The sequence below is a fragment of the Saccopteryx bilineata genome, chromosome 6 (assembly GCF_036850765.1).
Source record: "Saccopteryx bilineata isolate mSacBil1 chromosome 6, mSacBil1_pri_phased_curated, whole genome shotgun sequence".
In the NCBI taxonomy this organism is placed as follows: domain Eukaryota; kingdom Metazoa; phylum Chordata; class Mammalia; order Chiroptera; family Emballonuridae; genus Saccopteryx; species Saccopteryx bilineata.
The window spans coordinates 193,419,279-193,441,400 of NC_089495.1; the positions used below are offsets into that span (position 1 = coordinate 193,419,279).

Sequence of the window (22,122 nt, forward strand, 5' to 3'; positions counted from 1 at the left end):
ACCTTTCCTCTCCTGCTTCTTTTGTCTGTTTGCTTGCTTTCCCAGTTTGCAACTACATTTTTATAAGGGAACAACCCTTTCCCCCCAAAGGCCCCCTGAGTGATATATATTAGAAATGCAAGCGTATTCTAGCATCATATTCAAAATCCTGAGTTCTGTCTCATAAAAAGAAACATGCCTTTTTGTTTTCATTACCTAGCCAAAATTTCAACAATTTTTTTTTAAATCAACAAAACATACTGGATAGCTAAAGCCATGTACTTGCCTGAAGTAAAAGTGGTCCTAAAGAGTCTTTATCAATAACCCCCTGTCCTGTAGAAGATACATCAGCTTTCTGAACATCATCATCATTGGAAACAGCTTTTCCTAAAAGACAGAAAGCAGTACTACAAATAGCACATATACCAGTGATAGATTAAATCCACCTTCAAACAGTGCTCAGGACACCCTGACACACACACACGCACACACACACATTCATATGCACATACACAATATTTCCTAATAAGAAAATGATGCTACAATGTTTTTTTTAAATTAAACTTCAGAGTTACCCAGGAGGGCAGAAGATTAAAAAAATACCCTAATTTTCTTTCACTGTTGAGTGTACTACTATCCCATGGCTTCCTGGAAAAGAACTAACATTTGACAGGGTGAGCAACACTGGTCCTCTTTCAATTCTCTGTTAAGGGTTTCCTTAAGAGTAAAGCTGGTCAACTCATTTGTCCATTCCCACAGAGGCTGGCCTCAATTAGCAGTAGACCCCACCTAAGCAACAAAGTAGCAAAGAGACAAATGCAAACACAGTTCACAAGTTCCTTCTAAAAGACTTCAGTGTTTTTCTTACTTTGTATTACCTTGCTCTTTTATTTGACGTATCTGTCTTACTGTTTCCTTTAAAATTGCACATTTATCTGGTTTGACATTGAAATTGTCAATATCACTAAGATTAGCAGATATCAGTTCAGCCAATTCTTCAATATATTTACTCTCCTGCTCCCGTCTCCACTTTTCACCACTGCAGGTAAGACTAAGAAGAGGAGGAGGGAAACATGAATATACCAATCACAAAAGAGCCCTGAGCAGAGTCAGTCCTTTGCAATCACCATTACCTTAAACTAAATTCAACCAATAGAAACTATCAAAACATTGTCTTGAAGAGGCAAGCATAATGTAGCGGAAATTCATGCAAACCTAAATTCAAGTCTACCTTTTTGATAGCCTGGGGCAGAGTTCATCTCAAGTTTCATCATCTAGAAACTGGGAATAATTATTAATAATAAGGTTTTACAATTGTAGATTGTTTTTATTTTGCAACCATCACATAAAAATTCAAATGATGTTGACCTTGGCAAATATTTTTTTTAAAGACTACAGAGTATCACTGATTATAATGCCATATTTTATTTCTATTTTTTAAGTTTCTAACTGCATTCAGGAAAAGAATGAGTAAGCCTCACAAATGCCAAAATATCAACTTATATCATGTTATTTTAAAATATTAAAAAATTTTAATTATAATAACCTTCATTATCTATTTACTGCTAACTCCTACCTCTTCTATTGAGAAACGCTTCTTACAGTATCACACTGTTAGTATAAATTCTCACTTCTATCAGAATCAGTAATCTATCATATCATAAGGATGTCCATCTCATCGCTGTGCCACTCTACTTACTACAAAGCAAAATCATAGTACTTAAGCAGAGACAAAAACAAAAAAAACCTAACCAGAAACTGTAAATAACAGAAACTTTAAACCAAAAAAATAAGGGTAGGGGGAAGAGACCTTGGTGAAGAATCAAATAATAAACTGCCTACCCTTGTCCTGGGGTATCACATGGTAATTTGCGTTTTCGTGAATCAGGGACCAGTGGATCCAAGGAGTTTTCTCCTAATCCGCTCATTGTGAATATACATCAGCAACTAAGAAAGAAGAGTAAGATAAAATCATTACAAAATATCTGCGATCCTATAAAGATGTCCTATGCTTGAATACACATTATGTAATTCAGAACTTTCCCTAACTGATTAAATAATTCTCAATATTCTTTATAATAAATGATCATTCTGAAGACAACCTCAGAGTTCATATTCCAGTTTGATTAGGTAGAATGTCCAACCCCAAAACAGAAATGTGTACGCTGAATACCTTACAAAGAATTAGGCAACTTCTTCATATTTAATAACAAGACAAAGAAATTGCCAACTCTTCAATTGATAAAAACCAAAATTTAATTTATACCCAAGTAAGCACAATAAGAGCTTATCATTGGGTAAGAAGTGTTCAAATGATAAAAGTCTAAATTATTTCAGGCAGTTTTCAATGTAGCATTTTTTTTCTTTAGATCATTTCATTGATATTTATCAGCCAATATGTTTTTCTCCTGTTACTTCCAAGTAAACTTAAACTGTGTAAATAACATGTAAACCCCACTACATTCTGATTAGATATACCACAATAATAAAACTCCAAGAGGCAGAGGAGATTTTAACAAGATCCACAAAACAACACTTTTAATTTTAACTGATAGAAATATAATATGCTTTGGGTAGTTTCACTAATAAAGAAAATAGATACATAGAGTATTTCTTTTTTTTTTTTTAAGATATTTTTTAATTTTTTTTTAAATTTTTTTATTTATTCATTTTTAGAGAGGAGAGGGACAGAGAGAGAGAGAGAGAGAGAGAGAGAAGACAGACAGAGAGAAGGGGGGGAGGAGCTGGAAGCATCAACTCCCATATGTGCCTTGACCAGGCAAGCCCAGGGTTTCGAACAGGCGACCTCAGCATTTCCAGATCGACGCTTTATCCACTGCACCATCACAGGTCAGGCAAGTATTTCTTATTTTTAAAAAAACAGATTTTAACACTGAGGAGCTCATAATTTTAAGACATGTACTAAGTCTTCACTTACTAAGAATTTTATTCGTCCTAAAGAATTCCAGTCAACCAAAAAGTTCAAACATTCGAAAACTGTTTTTATTAGCATGTTAAAATGCATCTGACATTCCATCTACATTCTGAGACATACATTAAGGCAGTGTTTTTATAATCTTCATACAACATCAGGGTGACTAACTCTTTCATGGACTGGCACTAAATTTCTGGTGGACCAGTGAGTAGATGAAAAAACCATTGCATTAAGGGACATAGCTTTCCACTAGGTGGCACAATACTACCAAGAAGGGAGATGAAATAAAAATGTAAAATTTCACACAAGATGCTGATCAAGCGTAAACTATGCAGCTTTTAAAAAAAATCAAAATCACATGATTACTAATCAGAAGTTCTAGATTATACCACTGTCTTAACAGATGTTCCAGGTATAAAATAAATATCAAAATATTCATTCCAGCTATAATTTTGGTAGTAAAATAAAGGCTAAAAAGCTGAGATGTTTCAAAGACTTTTTTTTTTCACCCTTACAACATAAGTTAAAATAAAGGAGAGAAAAAGAACTTAAAGTAACTTTAGTTAACAGTGGCTTAATGTTATTATTTTAAAGCCTACTCAAAATACAATCCAATCACAAAAGCCTTTTCAAGCCCCTGACACCACAGTACAAAAAATGACTACAGTGGACTTTTCACTGAATCAAAATCCAAAGGCCCAAAATGTATTCAATGTGAACTCAACTATATAGATCTCTAAGCCATTCTTAAAATTACTTTCCTTGTAGGAAATGTTTCTACTGCTATACTACTTAAACATATGAATATGACAATACACACTTTAAGTTTATAGTCATCCCTCATTATCCACAGGAAATTGATTCTAGGACCCCCCCCCCACTTGGACACCAAACATCAAATAAATGTTCAAGTCCCTTACATAAAATGGCATAGAAGAATGCATACAGTTAGTCTTATTCCACAGATTCCCAACCACGGATCAAAAGAACTGTTGGATACAAAACCCACAGATACAGAGAGCTGACTATACAGTTAAGCAAGATATTCTATGCAATTACTTCAAGTACAGAATAGTAGCAATTTAGAATAACTTTCAATTCTATCAAAATCTAATTTTATCCATGTGTGTGCATTATTGGGAAAAAGTCAGAAGTAGACCCATAGTAAATGAGATTTAAAATAAGCAATAATCTTATAGTAACTGAATAGAATTTCTCATATAAATACTGCAAATATTTCTATACAAAACAAGATATAGTCCGTGTTTAAGCTCAGACATGAACAGAATAAAACAAACTGCTAGAAAATGAACATTCCTAAACTTTAATTCCTAAACTTAGCTAAAAAGCAGCAAAGAATTACACCTGTCAGCTCAAAGGCCATGAAAATGGCTTAGCAGCATTAACTAGCTTTCCCTTTGGGTATCTGAGGTTAAGACAGGAGTGAAAATCTTGATTGTGTATAGTGAACTAGCCAGATGGACAAGGATACAGGAAGTATGTATACTTACTCCCTGTCCATAAGGAAAAGATAATCAACACTGCTAATGTTACTAGGTAAGCAAAAAGTTACTTGGTGAGAACCTAAGAAAAGCCATGCCATGCCAAAAGTGGGAGGAGGCAGATTACCCAGGAAATCTCAAATGGCATAGAGACCAACTAAAATAATAAGAGGAAGGAGTATGTAACTTTTGTGGCTACAATGCTAAACAGAACGTGTGTCCCCATGTATAAGACGCACTTTTTTCAAAAATTTAGGGTCTAACAACTGGGTGTCTTATACAGTGGTTGTAGATTTATTTACTTGCATTTCCCGGTTTTTCGCACCTATCTTTGCGCTCATTGTTGAAGACAGTAACTCATCATTAGACACAGATGAGGACAAACTAATGGATGGGAGTTTTGACAGTGATGAGCTGTATGAATTTTATGATGAATAAAAACTGCATTCAATAACTATCTATGTAATACATTTTTTTTCAAATTTCAGTCCTCAAAATTAAGATGCGTCTTAATACACGGGATCATCTTATACATGGGAAATACGTTATCACATAGTCTATGTAATTTCTCACAGCAACTCTCCAAAGTATGTACTATCATTCCCATTTTACAAATAAGGGAAAAGCTACACAACTTTTCCCTAGATCACAGACAGATACTGGGTGGCAGAACTGAGACATCTTCAAACTTTATAACCAACAAAATAGGTATCAAATGTTTCTTGGGCATTTTATCTCAACCCTACCCCCAAATAAACCATTTCAACTGTTGAATCACACCATCTTCAATCAGTTAGCCAGAAAATGTCTCAGCTCCTCAATAAGAACGCTGAGAAGTTATTACATCCAGAGTTAGGAGCATGGAGTATAGGCATCGAAGCAAGGAACTGCTCAAGCTCAACAGGTACTAAATGCTACTACTCGCCTCAAGCCCCTAAAAACTACTCATTACAAGTCACCAAATAAGTTGCCCTCTAACATAGTCTAATACAGTATTAACCATGACCCTTATTTCCACTTAAAATGAACAGTCAGTGGCTCATACGGCAAGAAGAAAACTTGGGATCAGAAAAACACGAACTCTAAAATAGTCTGTCAAATATTTTTATTCTTGGATTTTGTAAGATAAAATGCTGGGGCTGAGCACTCTCTGAGTATCCCATCCGTAATTTAGTTTATTGGTCAGGCTTGTTTGCCTGACTTATACAGGGTATTATTAATACGCTAATTAGGGAGTGTTTCTGGGTGTCTCCTGAGAATCATTTACTTAAGACAATTTTTCAAACAACTTAGATTTGATTTATTGAAAACTGCTTGAAGTACTATGTAAAAGCAGATATTGCTCAAGCCAATTAGAACAAAAAAAAAAACTGCTCTTAGAAAAAAGTTATGAGACATTCGTACATAAAGGCACTGCCCAGACCTCAAGTTACAAACTGACACTCTCACTCAAGACACTTTACACACATAGTCACCGATAGTCTAAAGGCTCAATCCTCCAAGATGAGATTTTCTAAACTATCAAAGGTTTTATTTCGATCTGTCATGCAGCTCCAAGAGAACCAGCATCATGGAGGGAAGACTGGAACAAAATACAGCCTGTGTGAAAAAAGAAAAAAAAAATACAGCCTGTGTGTTTTTAGGGGACAGGGACAGGCAGGGAAAAAGACAAGTCCACCAACATGGAACCATTACGAAAGCTTCTTCTCCCAGTGACTATCTCCTACTCCTACATGTATGTTTTCATTCAGTGCTGGTAAAGAAAATAAGAGCTAGCCCTGGCCGTTGGCTCAGCGGTAGAGCGTCAGCCTAGCGTGTGGAGGACCCGGGTTCGATTCCCGGCCAGGGCACACAGGAGAAGCGCCCATTTGCTTCTCCACCCCTCCGCCGCGCTTTCCTCTCTGTCTCTCTCTTCCCCTCCCGCAGCCAAGGCTCCATTGGAGCAAAGATGGCCCGGGCGCTGGGGATGGCTCTGTGGCCTCTGCCTCAGGCGCTAGAGTGGCTCTGGTCGCAACATGGCGACGCCCAGGATGGGCAGAGCATCGCCCCCTGGTGGGCAGAGCGTCACCCCTGGTGGGCGTGCCGGGTGGATCCCGGTCGGGCGCATGCGGGAGTCTGTCTGACTGTCTCTCCCTGTTTCCAGCTTCAGAAAAATGAAAAAAAATAAAAAAAATAAAAATAAATAAAAAAAGAAAAGAGCTAAAAGGAGGCAAGGAGGGAAAAAAAGAGGAAAGAAGTAACTCGTAATATCCTTTTGTTTTGTTGCTGATCACCTGTTAGGTATAGTAAGCTAAGTATACACTACCTAATGCAATCCATTTTTCAATTTAATTCCATTTCAGTTCAAACACTTACATGGCCCAGAATCTTTAGTTCCAGGAAACAGAAGTGAATGGCACACATACCGCTAGAACTCACATGCTAACAGAAGGGGGAAACACATAAAAATTATAAAGTAATTTGCTAAGTGTTCCAGTGAACATATTGTAATCAAGTGCACGGGACCACAGCTTATGAAAAACCTACCAGCCTACAATTTTTTTAAAAAAAAGAGTATAAATGGTGTCTACAATAGACGACCTTGGTGCAGACATATACCACCAGAAAACACAATAATCTCAAATCCTGGTCATTCTTTTCCTCTATCTTTATAAAGTTTATAATGCCAGCAAATTTGGAAAAGAGCTATCAGAGAGCAACAAAGTAAAATACATTTCTTAATATATAAGTTGAGCTGAAAAGCATCCAAAATGTAAATTAACAGTCATTTTGTCCACAAGGTTTCATTCTCTTGTCTCCCTTTATATGTTTGCCTTTTTTTTTTTCTTTTTTTGGTGACAGAGACAGAGAGAGGGACAGATAGGGACAGACAGACAGGAAGGGAGAGAGAGGAGAAGCATCAATTCTTTGTTGTGGCACCTTAGTTATTTATTGATTGCTTTCTCATTATGTGCCTTGATGGGGGGGGCTACAGTAGACTAAGTGACCCCTTGCTCAAGCCAGCAACCTTGGGCTCAAGCTGGTGAGCCTTGCTCAAACCAGATGAGCCCGCTCAAGCCAGTGACCTCGGGGTCTCGAACCTGGGTCCTCCGCATCCCAGTCCAATGCTCTATCCACTGCACCACCACCTGGTCAGGCTGTATGTTTGCCTCTTCCTTTTCAATCAAGAGGCTGATCCCAAAGGCCCTTCACATTTATGCTCCAGTTTAAACCTGATGAAGTCGAACTCAAACACAAATTCCCTAGAGGCTCAAGAATCAGAATTGGGCATACCAATTAGCCAAGACAGGTGTTGGCTGCAACTGGAAGCTTGTTGCCAAGAGACTTTTCAACCTCTACATAAGCAACAAAGTTGAAGTTCACAAATATACATTGTGCAGAGGGAATTAAGCAAGTCAATTCCATCTAAATCATATTACCCTCTCCTGACAGCATACTAACTAGCTGGGTAATTCTTTAGTTGTTTTAAAGGTTACACTGACTCCTTCAACTTAAGCACTGAATCTATCTCAAACATGAGGACAGACCTAAACTTAAGCCTCATAAGCTGATTTTGGCTTTACGCTAAACATCAGTTGTACTTCCTCCTAACCACCATTACTACCAGGAGCCACCAAAATAACCTATGCCGAGAGATTTCTGACATAGGATGATCACTGAAATTATTGCCTATTTTGTTTTTAACCTTAAGTCATTAATTTCTCTTTAAATCTCCCCTTCATCCCTCTTTTATCTAGCATACTCCTAACTCATCCTTCAAGAGCAGGCTATATCATCTTCCCAATTAGAAGAAGCTTACCCTTTTTTATTCTAATCACTTTTCATACCTTCATTACAACATGTTACAACACCACACTCCTGTTCACTTTTCTGTCTCCATTTTCCTCATATAAAATCTAAACCATTATAAAAACTTGCAGGAAACTTTTATTACAAACTCCTTCTTCTTTCTTTTTTACTACTACCACCATTCTCCCTTGTTCCTTTTTTCAACTTCCATTCTCCTTCTCCTTCCTCTTCCAATCCTCCTAGCTGTACTTTTGACCAACTCTACAATCTTCCTAAAATACAGAGATTCGTTGGGGTAAGGAACAGAATATTTTTGCTTCTTTCTGACATGTTATTTTCACTTGGGTATTCCCATTCCAAAAAATATACTGGCTTTAAGCTATCAAAATAAAACTCAAGGGTTTGAATCCTTCAGCTATATACTGCTCACAAAAAGTAGGGAATCAGGAAACATATAGATACTCCGGTACTTTCAGCCTTTTGTACAGTGCATTTTCACCAATGAAATAAGAGTTGGTATTGCATTCATTCGCATAATTGAACAACTTTCTTTGACTTGTCATTTGCTTTTCTGATATTTTTGTTTAATAAAAATCAAAATCAAATGCTTTTTACTGCTTCATATTCATTTTGAAATATCCCCTAATTTTGGGGAATAGTATACTATAAATACAATAAAAAGACAATGAGAGCTTGTTGGAATCAAACTTCAGAGCTGAATCGCAATTTCACTAGAAGGTAAACTTGTCGCCTGTGAAAACTGGGGATAACCACACCCTACATATTCATGTTTATGGTAAGGATGAAAAGCAAGCACGGGAATAATGGCGATCCCTCAGAGGTACAACACCAAGAACAAAGATGCATGCTCAGTAACACTAATTTTGCTCTCATTTGAAAAATAGCTACAAATATCCTATAAGGCAACAAATTAAAAAGATTCAAATAAATTAGCCCGGATGATGCAGGCTAACCTCAACACACAGAGAGCTGCCTGGAATTCAAAACAATTCCCCACTGAAATAGTGTGGTAGCTGTAGCTAGTAGCTAACATAATGCCATGAAAATAGAGTAAAACTAATGTCATAGATTTCTGCATTCTTAGGATAAACAGGTATAAAGAATAAGTAGCATCTTTTAGGAGATTCTAAAGAGGACATCCAAGCACATTCAAAGGTACTAAGTGAAGTACACAGCGCTAATTCTTTTTAATGATCTCTTTTTACATCTAGATTTGTGGCTTAATTTTTCTTCGATAGGCATAAATATTTCTACATCCAAAGTACTATTTGAACCTAAGGTTGTCAATTTAAGCAGCAGAGAAAGCAAAGAAGAGAAAAAACAAAGTGTTTAGCCCCGTTGAGGTTAGTTAAGTGGTAAAGCACTAGACTAAGATAAGCGATGAGGGCTGCGCAGGCCGTGGCCCAGTGAATAGATACAGCATCGACCTGAGATGCTGAGGACCCAAGTTCAAAACTCCAAGGCTGCCAGTTTGAGCGTGGGCTCACCAGCTTGAGAACAGAGTCATCCGCTTGAGAGTGGGGTCATAGATATGAGCCCAAGGTCGCTGGCTTGAGCAAAGGATCACTGGCTCAGCTGCAGTCTCCTGGTCAAGGCACACATGAGAAAGCAATCAACGAACAACAAAGGTGCCACAACTGTGAGCTGATGCTTCTCATCTCTCTCTCTTCGTGTCTGTGTGTGTGTCTCTCTCAGAAAAAAAAAAAAAATCTGACATAAATGTAATTAATAAACTATAAAGATGTAAAGGATAGATGATCACAACAGGTGACCCATTCACATAATCCATTCTATTTGCCTCAGAGGAGAAAGGTACTGTATTAGAAGAAATGTTAAAACTTAAGAGCTGTCTACATTAGCCACCTGGTGGTAACCAAATAGCAGAGACAAGCAGAACTGCAACAGAAAGTGGCACTACGCAAGCAGTGAACGATACAGGGAATGATGGCCCTGCCAACTGTAGAACAGCTATTCCTATAATGGAGGGCCAGCAGAGTAAAAATCGTAAAATAACAAGACATTACCCCCCAGTACTGAAATTAGCCCTGTCCACCAGTATCAAAAATGAAAGCTACAATGGGTTTTACTCATGACACTAACATTACAAAAATTAACAATGTGGAAATGTAAAGCTGACAAAGCACTATGAATTAATTTTTCAAATAAAAAGTTCTGAGGGAAGAAGAGAAATCGTGAAATGTATTAAAAGGAAAAACACAGCTAGATCTCCTTCTCTAAAAGAAAAGGGGTAGAGCAGATGGTCTCTAATTCTAGCAACATGACACGCAAGTCTGACTCATAAGACTTCCTGAATGGGTCATCATCTTTACTGCAGGTTGGTATGTGGCTCAGTCCTTGCTGTTTCCACCATGTTATTTTTTTCTTCTTCTTCTGACCTCACAGCTTGTTACTCTTCAGGGACTCTAATTCCACTCTTAGCCTAAATAACTTTAAATTCAAAAGAATCATTTTTAAAAAGTTTCTATATCCATATAAGTTACATGCCTGGAAACATAATTTCTTTCTTCAAATCAATCTCTAAAAGTCACTGTTGATTTCAGGATGACAACAATACAAATAACAAATGAGAACATATATAGCAAAGTCCAAAAAGAAAGTTTAAAAAGCACTCTTGACATCATTTACCTTCTCTGCCCATCTGGGAAGGTGGAGTAGTACAGGTAGAAATGTTAAAATGTCTAAACTGAACAATTACCTCAACTGCTTGCCTAACCCCCTTTAAAAGACAACTACTATACCCTGTGGAGCTAAAAACCTGTGCCTCTAGGTCCCGATCATGCCAGAGAAGAAATTTTCGACAAGCAAGAATATAAAATGCTGAGGAATAGGACGAAAAGAGCATCACTCAAATAATTTTAAATAAAACATAGCTTGGTTTTTTGGTTGCTGTTCAAAGGTCAGTTTCATGATTCATGACTTTAACAAGCTCCTTTCTGTACTTCATAAAGCCTCCCTATGCATGTCTGGGAAATAAAGCTGAGGGGCAACTCATTATTACTAGAGAATATCTGAGGCAAAAACTTAACTATGAACATCTTATAAAATCATTTATCCAGCTAAAATGGTTCAAATCAAAACCCACTTCAGTAAGCGTCTTAAGAGTGATCACTGATTACTAGGAATGTAATGTACCATGACTATAGTTTTTATCATTTTTTAAATTTTAATATATTGTTTATATAGATTCTAGTGTCCCTGCCCCGAATGCATCCCCCTCTCCCATGACTATAGTTAACACTTCTAAATGATATCTAGAAAAGTTTAGAGGGTAAATCCTAAGAGTTCTCATCACAAGAAATATTTTTTTTTCTTTCCCTTTTTGTTTTATCTATATGAGATGATGGATATTAACTAAATCTACTGTGGCAATCATTTCACAATATGTGTAAATCAAACCATCATGCTGTACGCCTTAAACATACACAGTGACACATGTCAATTATCTCTCAATAAAACTGGAATAAAGTTTTGTGGGGTTTCTTTTTTCCCTTTTTGTATTTTTCTGAAGTTGGAAACGGGGAGGCAGTCAGACAGACTCCCGCATGCGCCCGACCAGGATCCACCTGGCACACCCACCAGGGGGCGATGCTCTGCCCATCTGGGGCGTCGCTCTGTTGCAACCAGAGCCATTCTAGCGCCTGAGGCAGAGGCCACAGAGCCATCCTTAGTGCCCAGGCCAACTTTGCTCCAATGGAGCCCTGGCTGCGGGAGGGGAAGAGAGAGACAGAGAGGAAGGAGAAGGGGAGGGGTGGAGAAGCAGATGGGCGCTTGCTTCTCCTGTGTGCCCTTGCCGGGAATTGAACCTGGGACTCCCGCATGCTAGGCGGACGCTCTACCACTGAGCCAACCGGCCAGGGCCTGTGGGTTTTTTTTTTAAAGAGTGGTCACTATTCAACACACTGAGTGTTGTCCACAGACAAAGGAGATCTAATCCTCTATGCCATGTGCTTGGGATGAACTGCTCATCAAGACAGACAAGGTTTTTTGCCTTCAATGAGCTGATGATCCAGTGTCAGGATCAATAATCTAGTATAATTTTCAACCTTTCTCATCTCATGGTACACATAAACTAATTAATAAATTCTGGGGCACCTCAAAAAATCTATTTTTTGCTGATCTGGCAAAAAAACTGACATAATTTTGATTGATTTACAAAAAAGAAAAAATAGTAATTATCTATCTTTTTTGCTCCAAAGTGCCTTTTATAAAAATCAGGTGCCTGCCCTGGCCAGACACCTCAGTTGGTGAGAGCATCGTCCTGAAAGGCAAAGGTTGCCAGTTGCATCCCCAGTCAGGGCACACGGGAACAAATCGATGTTCCTGTGTCTGTCTGTCTCTCTCTCCCCCCTTCCTCTCTCTAAAATCAATAAACATTTTTTTAAAAACAGCATTAAAATAACAGGTGCCTATACTTATATATAAGGATTTCTGGTACCAAGAATTAACCAATCAGATGCAACCTTACCAACAAGATGCAACTCTGTGACCTATACTTTTATGGTTCCAGACAGGGCATTCACAATGGACAGCTATTGTGTTAGCTGTTGTCATTTTTTTACTTGACAATCTAAGGCAGCGGTTCTCAACCTGTGGGTTACGACCCCGGCGGGGGTCGAACGACCAAAACACAGGGGTCGCCTAAAGCCATCGGAAATACATATTTTATTTAAAAATGTATTGTATAATAAATACGTATTTTCCAATGGCTTTGGTGACCCCTGTGTTTTGGTCGTTCGACCCCCGCCGGGGTCACGACCCACAGGTTGAGAACCACTGATCTAAGGGGAAAGAGGTCAGTGCCCCTGACTAAATAGTCAGGTATTGCATGTTTTAAAAATTTTGTGGCACACCAGCTGAAAATTGCTGATCTTGTAAGTATAGAATCACAAAATGTAGTGTCTGTTATATAAAAGGTCTCTAATGAAAATTAATGCCTGATCTGAGATTCAAAAGCCTGAACAATTGAGTACTGACATAGTACACAACATTATACAGTTATTCAAAGTCCTAACCTTCCACAGTCAATTTGGTTCTTTCTACTAAAAGAAAGAGTCGGAGTAAGGGCAGCTACATGTTCCTGAAATTGGCCAAACTTTATTGGTTTTTCTCAGGCCCCCTTCATGTTTAAGCAGGAAAGAACAGAGACAGCTTTATAAGCAGGAACAGGATACGCTACAGGCAACAAACATACAGCAAGGTGAAAGGTTCACGTCAAATGCTTCTAGAGTTCCAACCAAACTTACTAGGTCAGTACTTCTCAATCTTTTTGATATCAAGATTCCTTTACCTCTTTAAAAACTGAGCACCCCCTGCCTGACCAGGCGGTGGCGCAGTGGATAGAGCGTCGGACTGGGATGCCGAAGACCCAGGTTCGAGACCCCGAGGTCACCAGCTTGAACGCAGGCTCATCTGGTTTGAGCAAAAAGCCCACCAGCGTGAACCCAAGGTCGCTGGGTCCAGCGAGGGGTTGCTCAGTCTGCTGAAGGCCCGCGGTCAAGGCACATATGAGAGAGCAATCAATGAACAACTAAGGTGTTGCAACACGCAGTGAAAAACTAATGATTGATGCTTCTCATCTCTCTCCATTCCTGTCTGTCTGTCTTTGTCTATCCCTCTCTCTAACTCACTCTCTGTCTCTGTAAAAAATTTAAAAAAAAAATTATAAAAAAACTGAGCACCCCCAAAAAGCTTTATATGTTAACATAAACAATTTTATGAAAAATAACTTTTTGGAAATAAAACAACTCAAAGAGAAAGGTAGCACTGCTTTTCCATTGTGACAAATCTTATGTCTGACTTAAGAGACAGCTGGTTCTCTAAGGTATTTCTCCATTTACTCGGTGGCAATATCTTGTTTTGGTTAAACTATAAGAAGGTAATCCAGCCTCAAAGAGACATGTGTTTGTAAAAGGAAGGGCCACTTCAATGGCCTTTTACAGATAATTAGATATAATTTTCCTTGATATTATGCTAAAACAGGGGTCCCCAAACTTTTTACCCAGGGGGCCAGTTCACTGTCCCTCAGACCGTTGGAGGGCTGCTACATACAGTGCTCCTCTCACTGACCACCAATGAACAATGAAAGAGGTGTCCCTTCCGGAAGTGCTGCGGGAGGCCGGATAAATGGCCTCAAGGGACCGCATGCGTGGGCCATAGTTTGGGGATCCCTGTGCTAAAACTTGACAAGTGGTACTTTCTTAAAGATTAGTTGCAAAGTGAAATCTGAAACCATAGCAATGAACTTTCATGTTGTTACATTAAAATATAAGGACCTACTTTGCATTCTGAACAAATCTTTTTTACCCATGCATGATTTTGTAACATCGAACATTGTCACCTGAGTAGCAATAGTTCACTGATCAAGATTTTCAAAATTTTCATTACACAATATCAAACACTCCACACTAATACCACCACCCCTGTCATCCTAAAAGTCTTTGAGTACTGAGAAGCTGTCATACTCACAGTGGCAGATTCAAATTTACCAACAATTTTCACCTGAAAGCTCAAATTTTATCAGTCAACAAATACCATCAGATGTTTTCCTTGAAGTGACAGGCTCACTTTGCTCAATTTTATGACACTGTCAGCCAAAATTCAAATTTTAGTAACCACAGTTTTTCAGTCATTTTTTCAAGTAAAATTGGTATTCCTTGAAGAAAGTAGTCAGTTCAACACACAAGCCAACTGCCCAAGTGCTTTTCCCCAAGACAACCATCATATTTTTGTTAGAAGTGCTTTCTGCCATGATTTTCATTCTCACTAAACAGAATACTAAAAGGGAAGGTTTAATGAAATGAGCAAATATTGCTGCTTTAACAAGGACAATCCTAAGTGGGAAGTGGGTTGGGTTTTTCTGTAACTCAGAATGAATACACTAGTGTCGGCTGTTTACCCCATGACAGAGGGGCGGACTGGGAGCCGGACCTTGTAGCTGCTGTCCAGAATCACGAGGGAGTATTGTACCACACATATCACTAGCCCAGGAAAAGGTCAAAATTCAAAATTCAAGGTACATTTCTACTTTAAATGCATATCACTTTCACATCATCAAGATGCACATTGTAAACTAAAATTCCCCAGTGTTAGGCCCTGGCCAATTAGCTCAGTTGGTTAGAGTGATATCTCAAAATGCCAAAGTTCTGGGTTCAATCCCCAGTCAGGGCACATGAGGGAAGCAACCAATGAATGCACAATGAAGTGGAACAACAAATGACCGTCTCTGTCTCTCTCTCTCCCCCTTCTTCTCTCTCTCTAGAATCAGTCAATTTTTTAAAAATAAAATTCCCCAGCATATTTGAAAACAGAGCTAAGAAAGATGGCCAAGAAATTCATCAATATCTGAAGATAAATTCACAACCCAATAAAATAGAACTGGAAATAAGTTTAAAATAAATGTTTATGGCCTGGCCCGTGGTGGTGCAGGGGACAGAGTGCCCACCTGGAACACTGAGGTTACCAGTTCGAAAACCTGGGCTTGCCTGGTCAAGGCACATAAAACAAGCAGCCAATGATCAGCTAGAGTGAAGCAACTATGAGCGGATGCTTCTCACCCTCTCCCCCCCAAAATCAATAAAATCTAAAAAAAAAAAAAACTTTGACAACTATGAAATATATATATAATATATATCTTAAAAATAAATAAGTGGTTATAAAAGAATGAATTCTAGCCTGATCAGTGGTGGTACAGTGAATAGAGCATTGACCTGGGCCACTGAGGTCTCAGGTTTGAAATCCTGGGTTTACTGGCTAGAGCGTGGAGTTGCCGGCTTGAGCATGGGATCATTGAAGTGATCCTATGGTCACTGGCTTGAGCCCAAAGGTCACTGGCTCAACAGGAGCCCCCCCACCCACCCAAGGCATGTATGAGAAGCAATCAATGAACAACTAGTGATGCAACTAGGAGTTGACGCTTCTTATCTCTCTTCCTTTCTGTCTCTCTCACTTACAAAAAAAATAAATTCTAAACCTTTAGATGGTATAAAGTATTTTTTAAAAAGACAGTATTGCCTATTATCTGAGCATCAAATGTCTAAACTCTGAATGATTCAGATTTGGTTAGCACAGGAAAGTTAAACCCATATCTGAAACCAAACTTAATAGACAAGATGAATTCCTGGACTATACTAAAACACACACACAAATGACTTGGACAAGAAAAATGATGAATCCAACCAGAATGCAACACAGTGAAAAAGGGGTAGGGGAGAGATTTCAGAGTTGATATAAATCCCAGAATAATATTAACCAATTTAAATCTCTGAACTCTAATTTCCTATTCTCTAAGATGGATATGCCATCACCTGTACAAAGTCGCTTGAAGAATTAAAAACCATATGCCAAAAATAAAAATAAAAATAAAAACCATATGCCAAAAAAATAAAGCAAACAGTACACTTAAAAATTACTTCCTCAAGAATCAAGATTATTTTTTTAAATAACAGATTTGCCTCCATAATTCCAAAATAACTACATCTACCATCCAGATAAATTCAGGAAACAATGTAGTATTTGTGGCTTCTAACTCCTATATTGGCTGAATAACTTATGCAAATTACTTGGTACCTAAGGGACTAAAGAGACATCTTTTGGGAAGTATTAAATCCTCTAAAGTGCTAAGATCTACAAATAAAGTTTATGGTAGTGGTCTTATGGTGTTCTTATGTAAATACTTCAAATATATTCTTTAAACCCCTCTGATACTGTACACTTCTCTGTCAAAAGAATTTATCAAAACAGGAGCTCTTATTAGAAAGAGCACTAGGATCACAAGTGATTAAGGAAAATTTCTTCTTTGAAAATTTATGTTAAAATCATAATTAATAGCTCTGCAATGTTTTAAAATATAAAGACACTGGCAATTTATATAGCTTAAATTTAAAATTTCTTTCACTATCATCATTCTTAATAAAATGGCTTCCTTTTCAACTGCCAAAAAAATTGGAAAGGAATGGAACTTGGGCTTCTTATATTTCAAATAGAATTGGGAGAGAGGTATTTAAGTAAAGAAACAGCCACAATTCACATGGTAGCTTCACATCACAAAACAGGCTTATCAAAGCTCCAGTAAAAACTCTCATACACACAAAAAATTAACTTACTTCCCAGAGCCTCATACGACTGAATTATGTCTAAAAATGAAAACACAGGAGGATTACAGCTGTGCATGACCAATTTATCTTCTGAAGTCAAAGCATGTCTCCTGTTACCTTGCAGCAAGTCAATGTGATCTGCATATCAATATATTGAAGGGTTGTAGTATCTGAAATCCATTCCAACCATAAAAAGGTGTTATTTTAATTAACAAATTTGCCAAACAAATAATTTTGCAGCTTTATTCCAGAATTCTTAAATTATCACAATCTAATTTTAAAGACAATTTTTTAAAAGCTAAGGACCCAAAACTAAAGTCATACAATTCCAATTCTCTTTATGTCACCCTCCAGTCAAATAACTAGCTCTATAAAAATCTTTTCAAACAGAAAAGCAATATGCTAGTAGTTGATCTAAGAAAAATAATTTCTATAACTCAGTTTTCTATATTAGGGTCAAGTTTTATAGTAGGGAAATGAAACAAATGCCAAATCACACATTGTATATTAGAAGTGCTACCTGGAATACATTAAACATATTTTTACTTGTTATATTTTTAAAACTACAAAGGATAAAATTCCACAGAAGTAAATTAAATAACCTAAACTGATCTTTGTGCACTCAAAAAATACACTCTCACAGTATGCTTGTGTATTCATAGTATGTTTAATATGAGACTCATTAAAGATTGATAATTCATTTCATTGATACATATATTTAAATCTTAGGACATATGTTGACCACGTGTGCACATGCAAAGCTTTCAAAGTTATTTTAAAATGTGAAAATGAGTAAGGCCCTGTTATCCTTGATAAATGTCAGCTGTCATGCACTCATGCCCAATACATACTATTTTTCACAAAGCAGAGTTCCAGAAAAGGCAATTTTGAATCCACCAACAGCATGTAATGGTTATACAGAACAAATCCTATTCAAGGTCAGAAGTTGAGAGGTTTTCAATATCAGCTTCATAGTAATGCTGGCTTTATATGTTAAATACTACACAGATTCAAAAACATATTCTTAGTAAAACAGTTTTTGGAAACAAAGAGAATCATAAGAAAGTGATTAAGAGTTTGGCCCATAAGAGATAGGGCCATTTATAATAAACCAGACTATTTGTACAGCAAACCACTTTTACATCGTTAAGTTAATATTTAGGCCAATTTTCTTTCTTAATTGTTTCAAAATTAAGTACTACAAGAGCTATATTACCAATCTGACCATTTTTATGTCTATATTTTCCAAGTCCAATAAAACTGTCCTTTTCATGAACCCGACTATGAGCAATTACTAAAACCTTATCTCCATCCATTTTCACCAAGAGCATAAAAGTGGTGATTGGAATAGTAAAGCTATTTAGATATTTGTTCATGGCAAAGATGGGTCTTAAAACTTTAACAGTTTTCTCTACATATTTTGAAAGATCACCATCAAAGCAAACCACTTCACCTATAGTCTTTGACTTTAATAAAACACAACTATCAATAGGAATTTCCTGTTAAAAGTATCTTTTCTGTATGTGACCTCTGCTCCAAAAAAAAAAGAACCTTTTAAATTAGACTGCTGCTGTTTGATCAACACTAAATTCAACATATTTAAGCTTTCAAAATGAATGCATCAATATTCTCCTATATATTGTCACAGAATCAGTTACTTCCCATTTTAAATGTCACTAGTCATCAGTCTTCTTTCCATAAAAGAGGACTCTTAAAGTTTAAAACCTAAGAAAAGAAAATGAGGGCCAGGGACTAAGTGTGGTCTGATCACCTCAAGTAAAATAGCTTTGGCTTTTCCACTAGTAACCTCAGCACTTCATTAGCCCCAAACAGCAAAGCCACCAAAACTATGGCTTTCTTGGTAATTTTTTAATTACTATTATAAGCTTAGGAACAAAACTGGTTTCTAAACATTCTGCTGCAAGACCCCCATAAGTGTCTTACAAACATTTAATAAACAATAGAAAAGTGTAGATAAGTCTGGGTATGATCTTTTTAAGAATAAATTCTTTTATATAACTTTTTAGAAAGAAAATGAGAAAAAGAGAGCAAGAGAGAGACACAGACTTGTTGTTCCACCCACTCATGCATTCACTGGCCAACTCCTGCACAACCCCTGACGAGGGATCCAGCCGCAACCCAGGCACATTGGGAGGACACTCCAACAGAGATATCCAGCCAGGGCTGATATCAACTTTGACACATGAAAAAGATACTGCACTGAAATTAACATTAACCCTATAATTACAGATTGGCTACTATAACAAAGACTGAAGTTTTAGAAAAACTGAGGTGTTGCCTGACTTGTGGTGGCAACCTGTGGTGGATATGGCATCAACCTGGAATGCTGAGGTCACCAGTTCAAAACCCCTGGCTTGCCCAGTCAAGACACATATGGCAACTGATGCTTCCTGTTCCTCTTCCCCTTCTCTCTCTCTTTCTCTACCTCTCTCCCTCTCCCCTCTCTAAAATGAATAAATAAAAGGGAAAAGAACAAAAACTCTGCTGTTATTTGTGCAACCCAGGAATGAGACAGCAAACCTTCTGAGGTCAGTGACATGAGAAAGATAACAATATTTTTCCTAAATTCCTTTATAGCATCACAAAGCTCTTACTATATCAGCTATACTCTTTAACAGCTTTACTAAGAAATATTTCACTTACCATATACTTAAAAGTATGAAATTCAATGGTTTTTAGTATATTCAGAGTTGTACAAATATCACAATCTTAGAACATTATCATTATCCCCCCAAAAATACCCCAATACCCTTTAGTTGTCTCTCCCCTAATCCTCCCCATCTCCCACCTCCACAATCTCTTTTCCACCCCAACCCCTTAGGCAACCACTAATCTACCTTCCGTCTCTACGGATTCACCTATTCTGGACAGTTCATACAAATGGAATCATACAGTATCAAGTACACTTTGTGACTGGTTTCTTTCACTAAGCATAACCCTTTCTAGTTCATCCATGTTATAGCAAATATCAGTACTTCATTTCTTTATATTTCTGAGTAATACTTCATTGTATGGCTATACCATATTTTACTAGGTGGCTTTTTTTTGGGGGGGGGTATGTTATTATGAACACTTGTGTATAAATTTTTACGTGACCACACATAATCTTTTTTTTTTTTTAAGAGAGAGGCAGGGAGAGAGAGACAGGAACATCGAGCTGCTCCTGTATGTGACCTGACCAAGGAATCAAACCAGCAACCTCCATGCTCCAGGACAATGTTCCAATCAACTGAGTATCCAGCCAGAGCTTTTTTTTTTTTTTTTTTGAGACAGAGAAAGGAAGAGAGGAAGGAGAGGAGGAGAGGGAGAGGGGAAGGGAAGCATTCATTTGTTGTTCCATTCAGTCGTGCATTCATTGGTTGCTCTCCGTGTGTGCCTTGACCAGATATCAAACCCGCAACCTTGTCATTTCGGAACAACGCTCTTAACCAACGGAGCTAACCGGCCAGGGCCAACAATCTTTTGTTTTATTGAATTTTATTGGGGTGACAATGGTTAACATTACACAGGTTTCAGGTGCCCAATTCTACAACACATCTCCATAACCACAATGTGCATTCACAACCCCCTCAAGTCAAGTCTTCGTCCATCACCATTTAAGCCCTCCTCTCTACCACCCCGCCATCACCATAGACCACGTGCATTTTTTTTTTTTACAGAAACAGAGAGTCAGAGAGAGGGATAGACAGGGACAGACAGACAGGAACAGAGAGAGATGAAAAGCATCAATCATCAGTTTTTCGTTGGAACACCTTAGTTGTCCATTGATTGCTTTCTCATATGTGCCTTGACAGCGGGCCTTCAGCAGACCGAGTAACCCCTTGCTCAAGCCTGCGACCTTGGGACCAAGCTGGTGAGCTTTTTGCTCAAACCAGATGAGCCCGCACTCAAGCTGGCGACCTCGGGGTCTCAAACCTGGGTCCTCCGCATCCCAGTCTGACGCTCTATCCACTGCGCCACTGCCTGGTCAGGCCTATGTATATTCTTAAGTGAGAAATCACAAGCACTAAAATGTCAAAACAGATTTGATGATATATGCAAAGAAGCTTCCAAAGTTTGCTAGTAAATAGGAAAGAAGCAGGTTCCTTAAGAATAGCTTTTTTTAAAAACTGGAAACCAAATGAGCCATTTTAACAATGATTAATATGCTAAGAGCTCTAATGTAAAAAGTGGACAACATGCAAGAACAGATGGGTAATATAAGCAGAAAGATGAAGTAAATGGGGATAACAGAAATCAAATAACACTAACAAAAATGAATGCCTTTGAATGGGCTCATCAGCTGACTAGACACAGCTAAGAGGGGAAAAAGGTAAACTTGAAGATATACCAATACAAACTTCCAAACCTGAAATACAAAGAGAAAAAAGAACAAAATACCCAAACACTGTGGAACAATTACAAAAGGGATAATATAAGCTTAAGAGGAATATCATTTATATGAAATTCAAGAAAAGCAAAACTGTGGTAACTTAAACCAGTGACTACCAGGTCCTCCTGTTTTCCTTTTTTTTTTCTTTTTTTTATTTAATTTATTGTGTTTACATAGATTCTAGTGTTGCCCCAAATGCATCCCCCCTCCCCCATATTCCCCTCAACATCTCCCTCCCCCCCCTTCCCTTCAGGTTTATCCCATCCTATCATCCCCTTTCCCTCTGTCCTCTTTTCCTCTGGTCCCTTTGATCCCTCTTCTGTCTCAATTCCATTTTCAGTTCACACTGTTTCTTGGATTCCTCAAATGAGTGAGGTCATATGATATTTT

General features: G+C 37.8%; 1 protein-coding gene across 4 annotated transcripts in view; it reads right to left on the reverse strand.

The window, feature by feature from the left end:
• Positions 1-22,122, reverse strand: part of NCOA3 (nuclear receptor coactivator 3) — a 112,349-nt gene that overhangs the window by 27,060 nt on the left and 63,167 nt on the right. For all 4 annotated transcript variants that reach the window (XM_066235836.1, XM_066235837.1, XM_066235833.1 and 1 more), the window contains 3 exons: positions 1,822-1,926; positions 858-1,030; positions 266-366 (listed from right to left, as the gene is read on the reverse strand). In XM_066235836.1, the coding sequence (XP_066091933.1) occupies positions 266-366; positions 858-1,030; positions 1,822-1,907 (360 nt within the window). In that variant the 5' untranslated portion in view covers positions 1,908-1,926. The remainder of the gene's footprint in view (positions 1-265; positions 367-857; positions 1,031-1,821; positions 1,927-22,122) is intronic.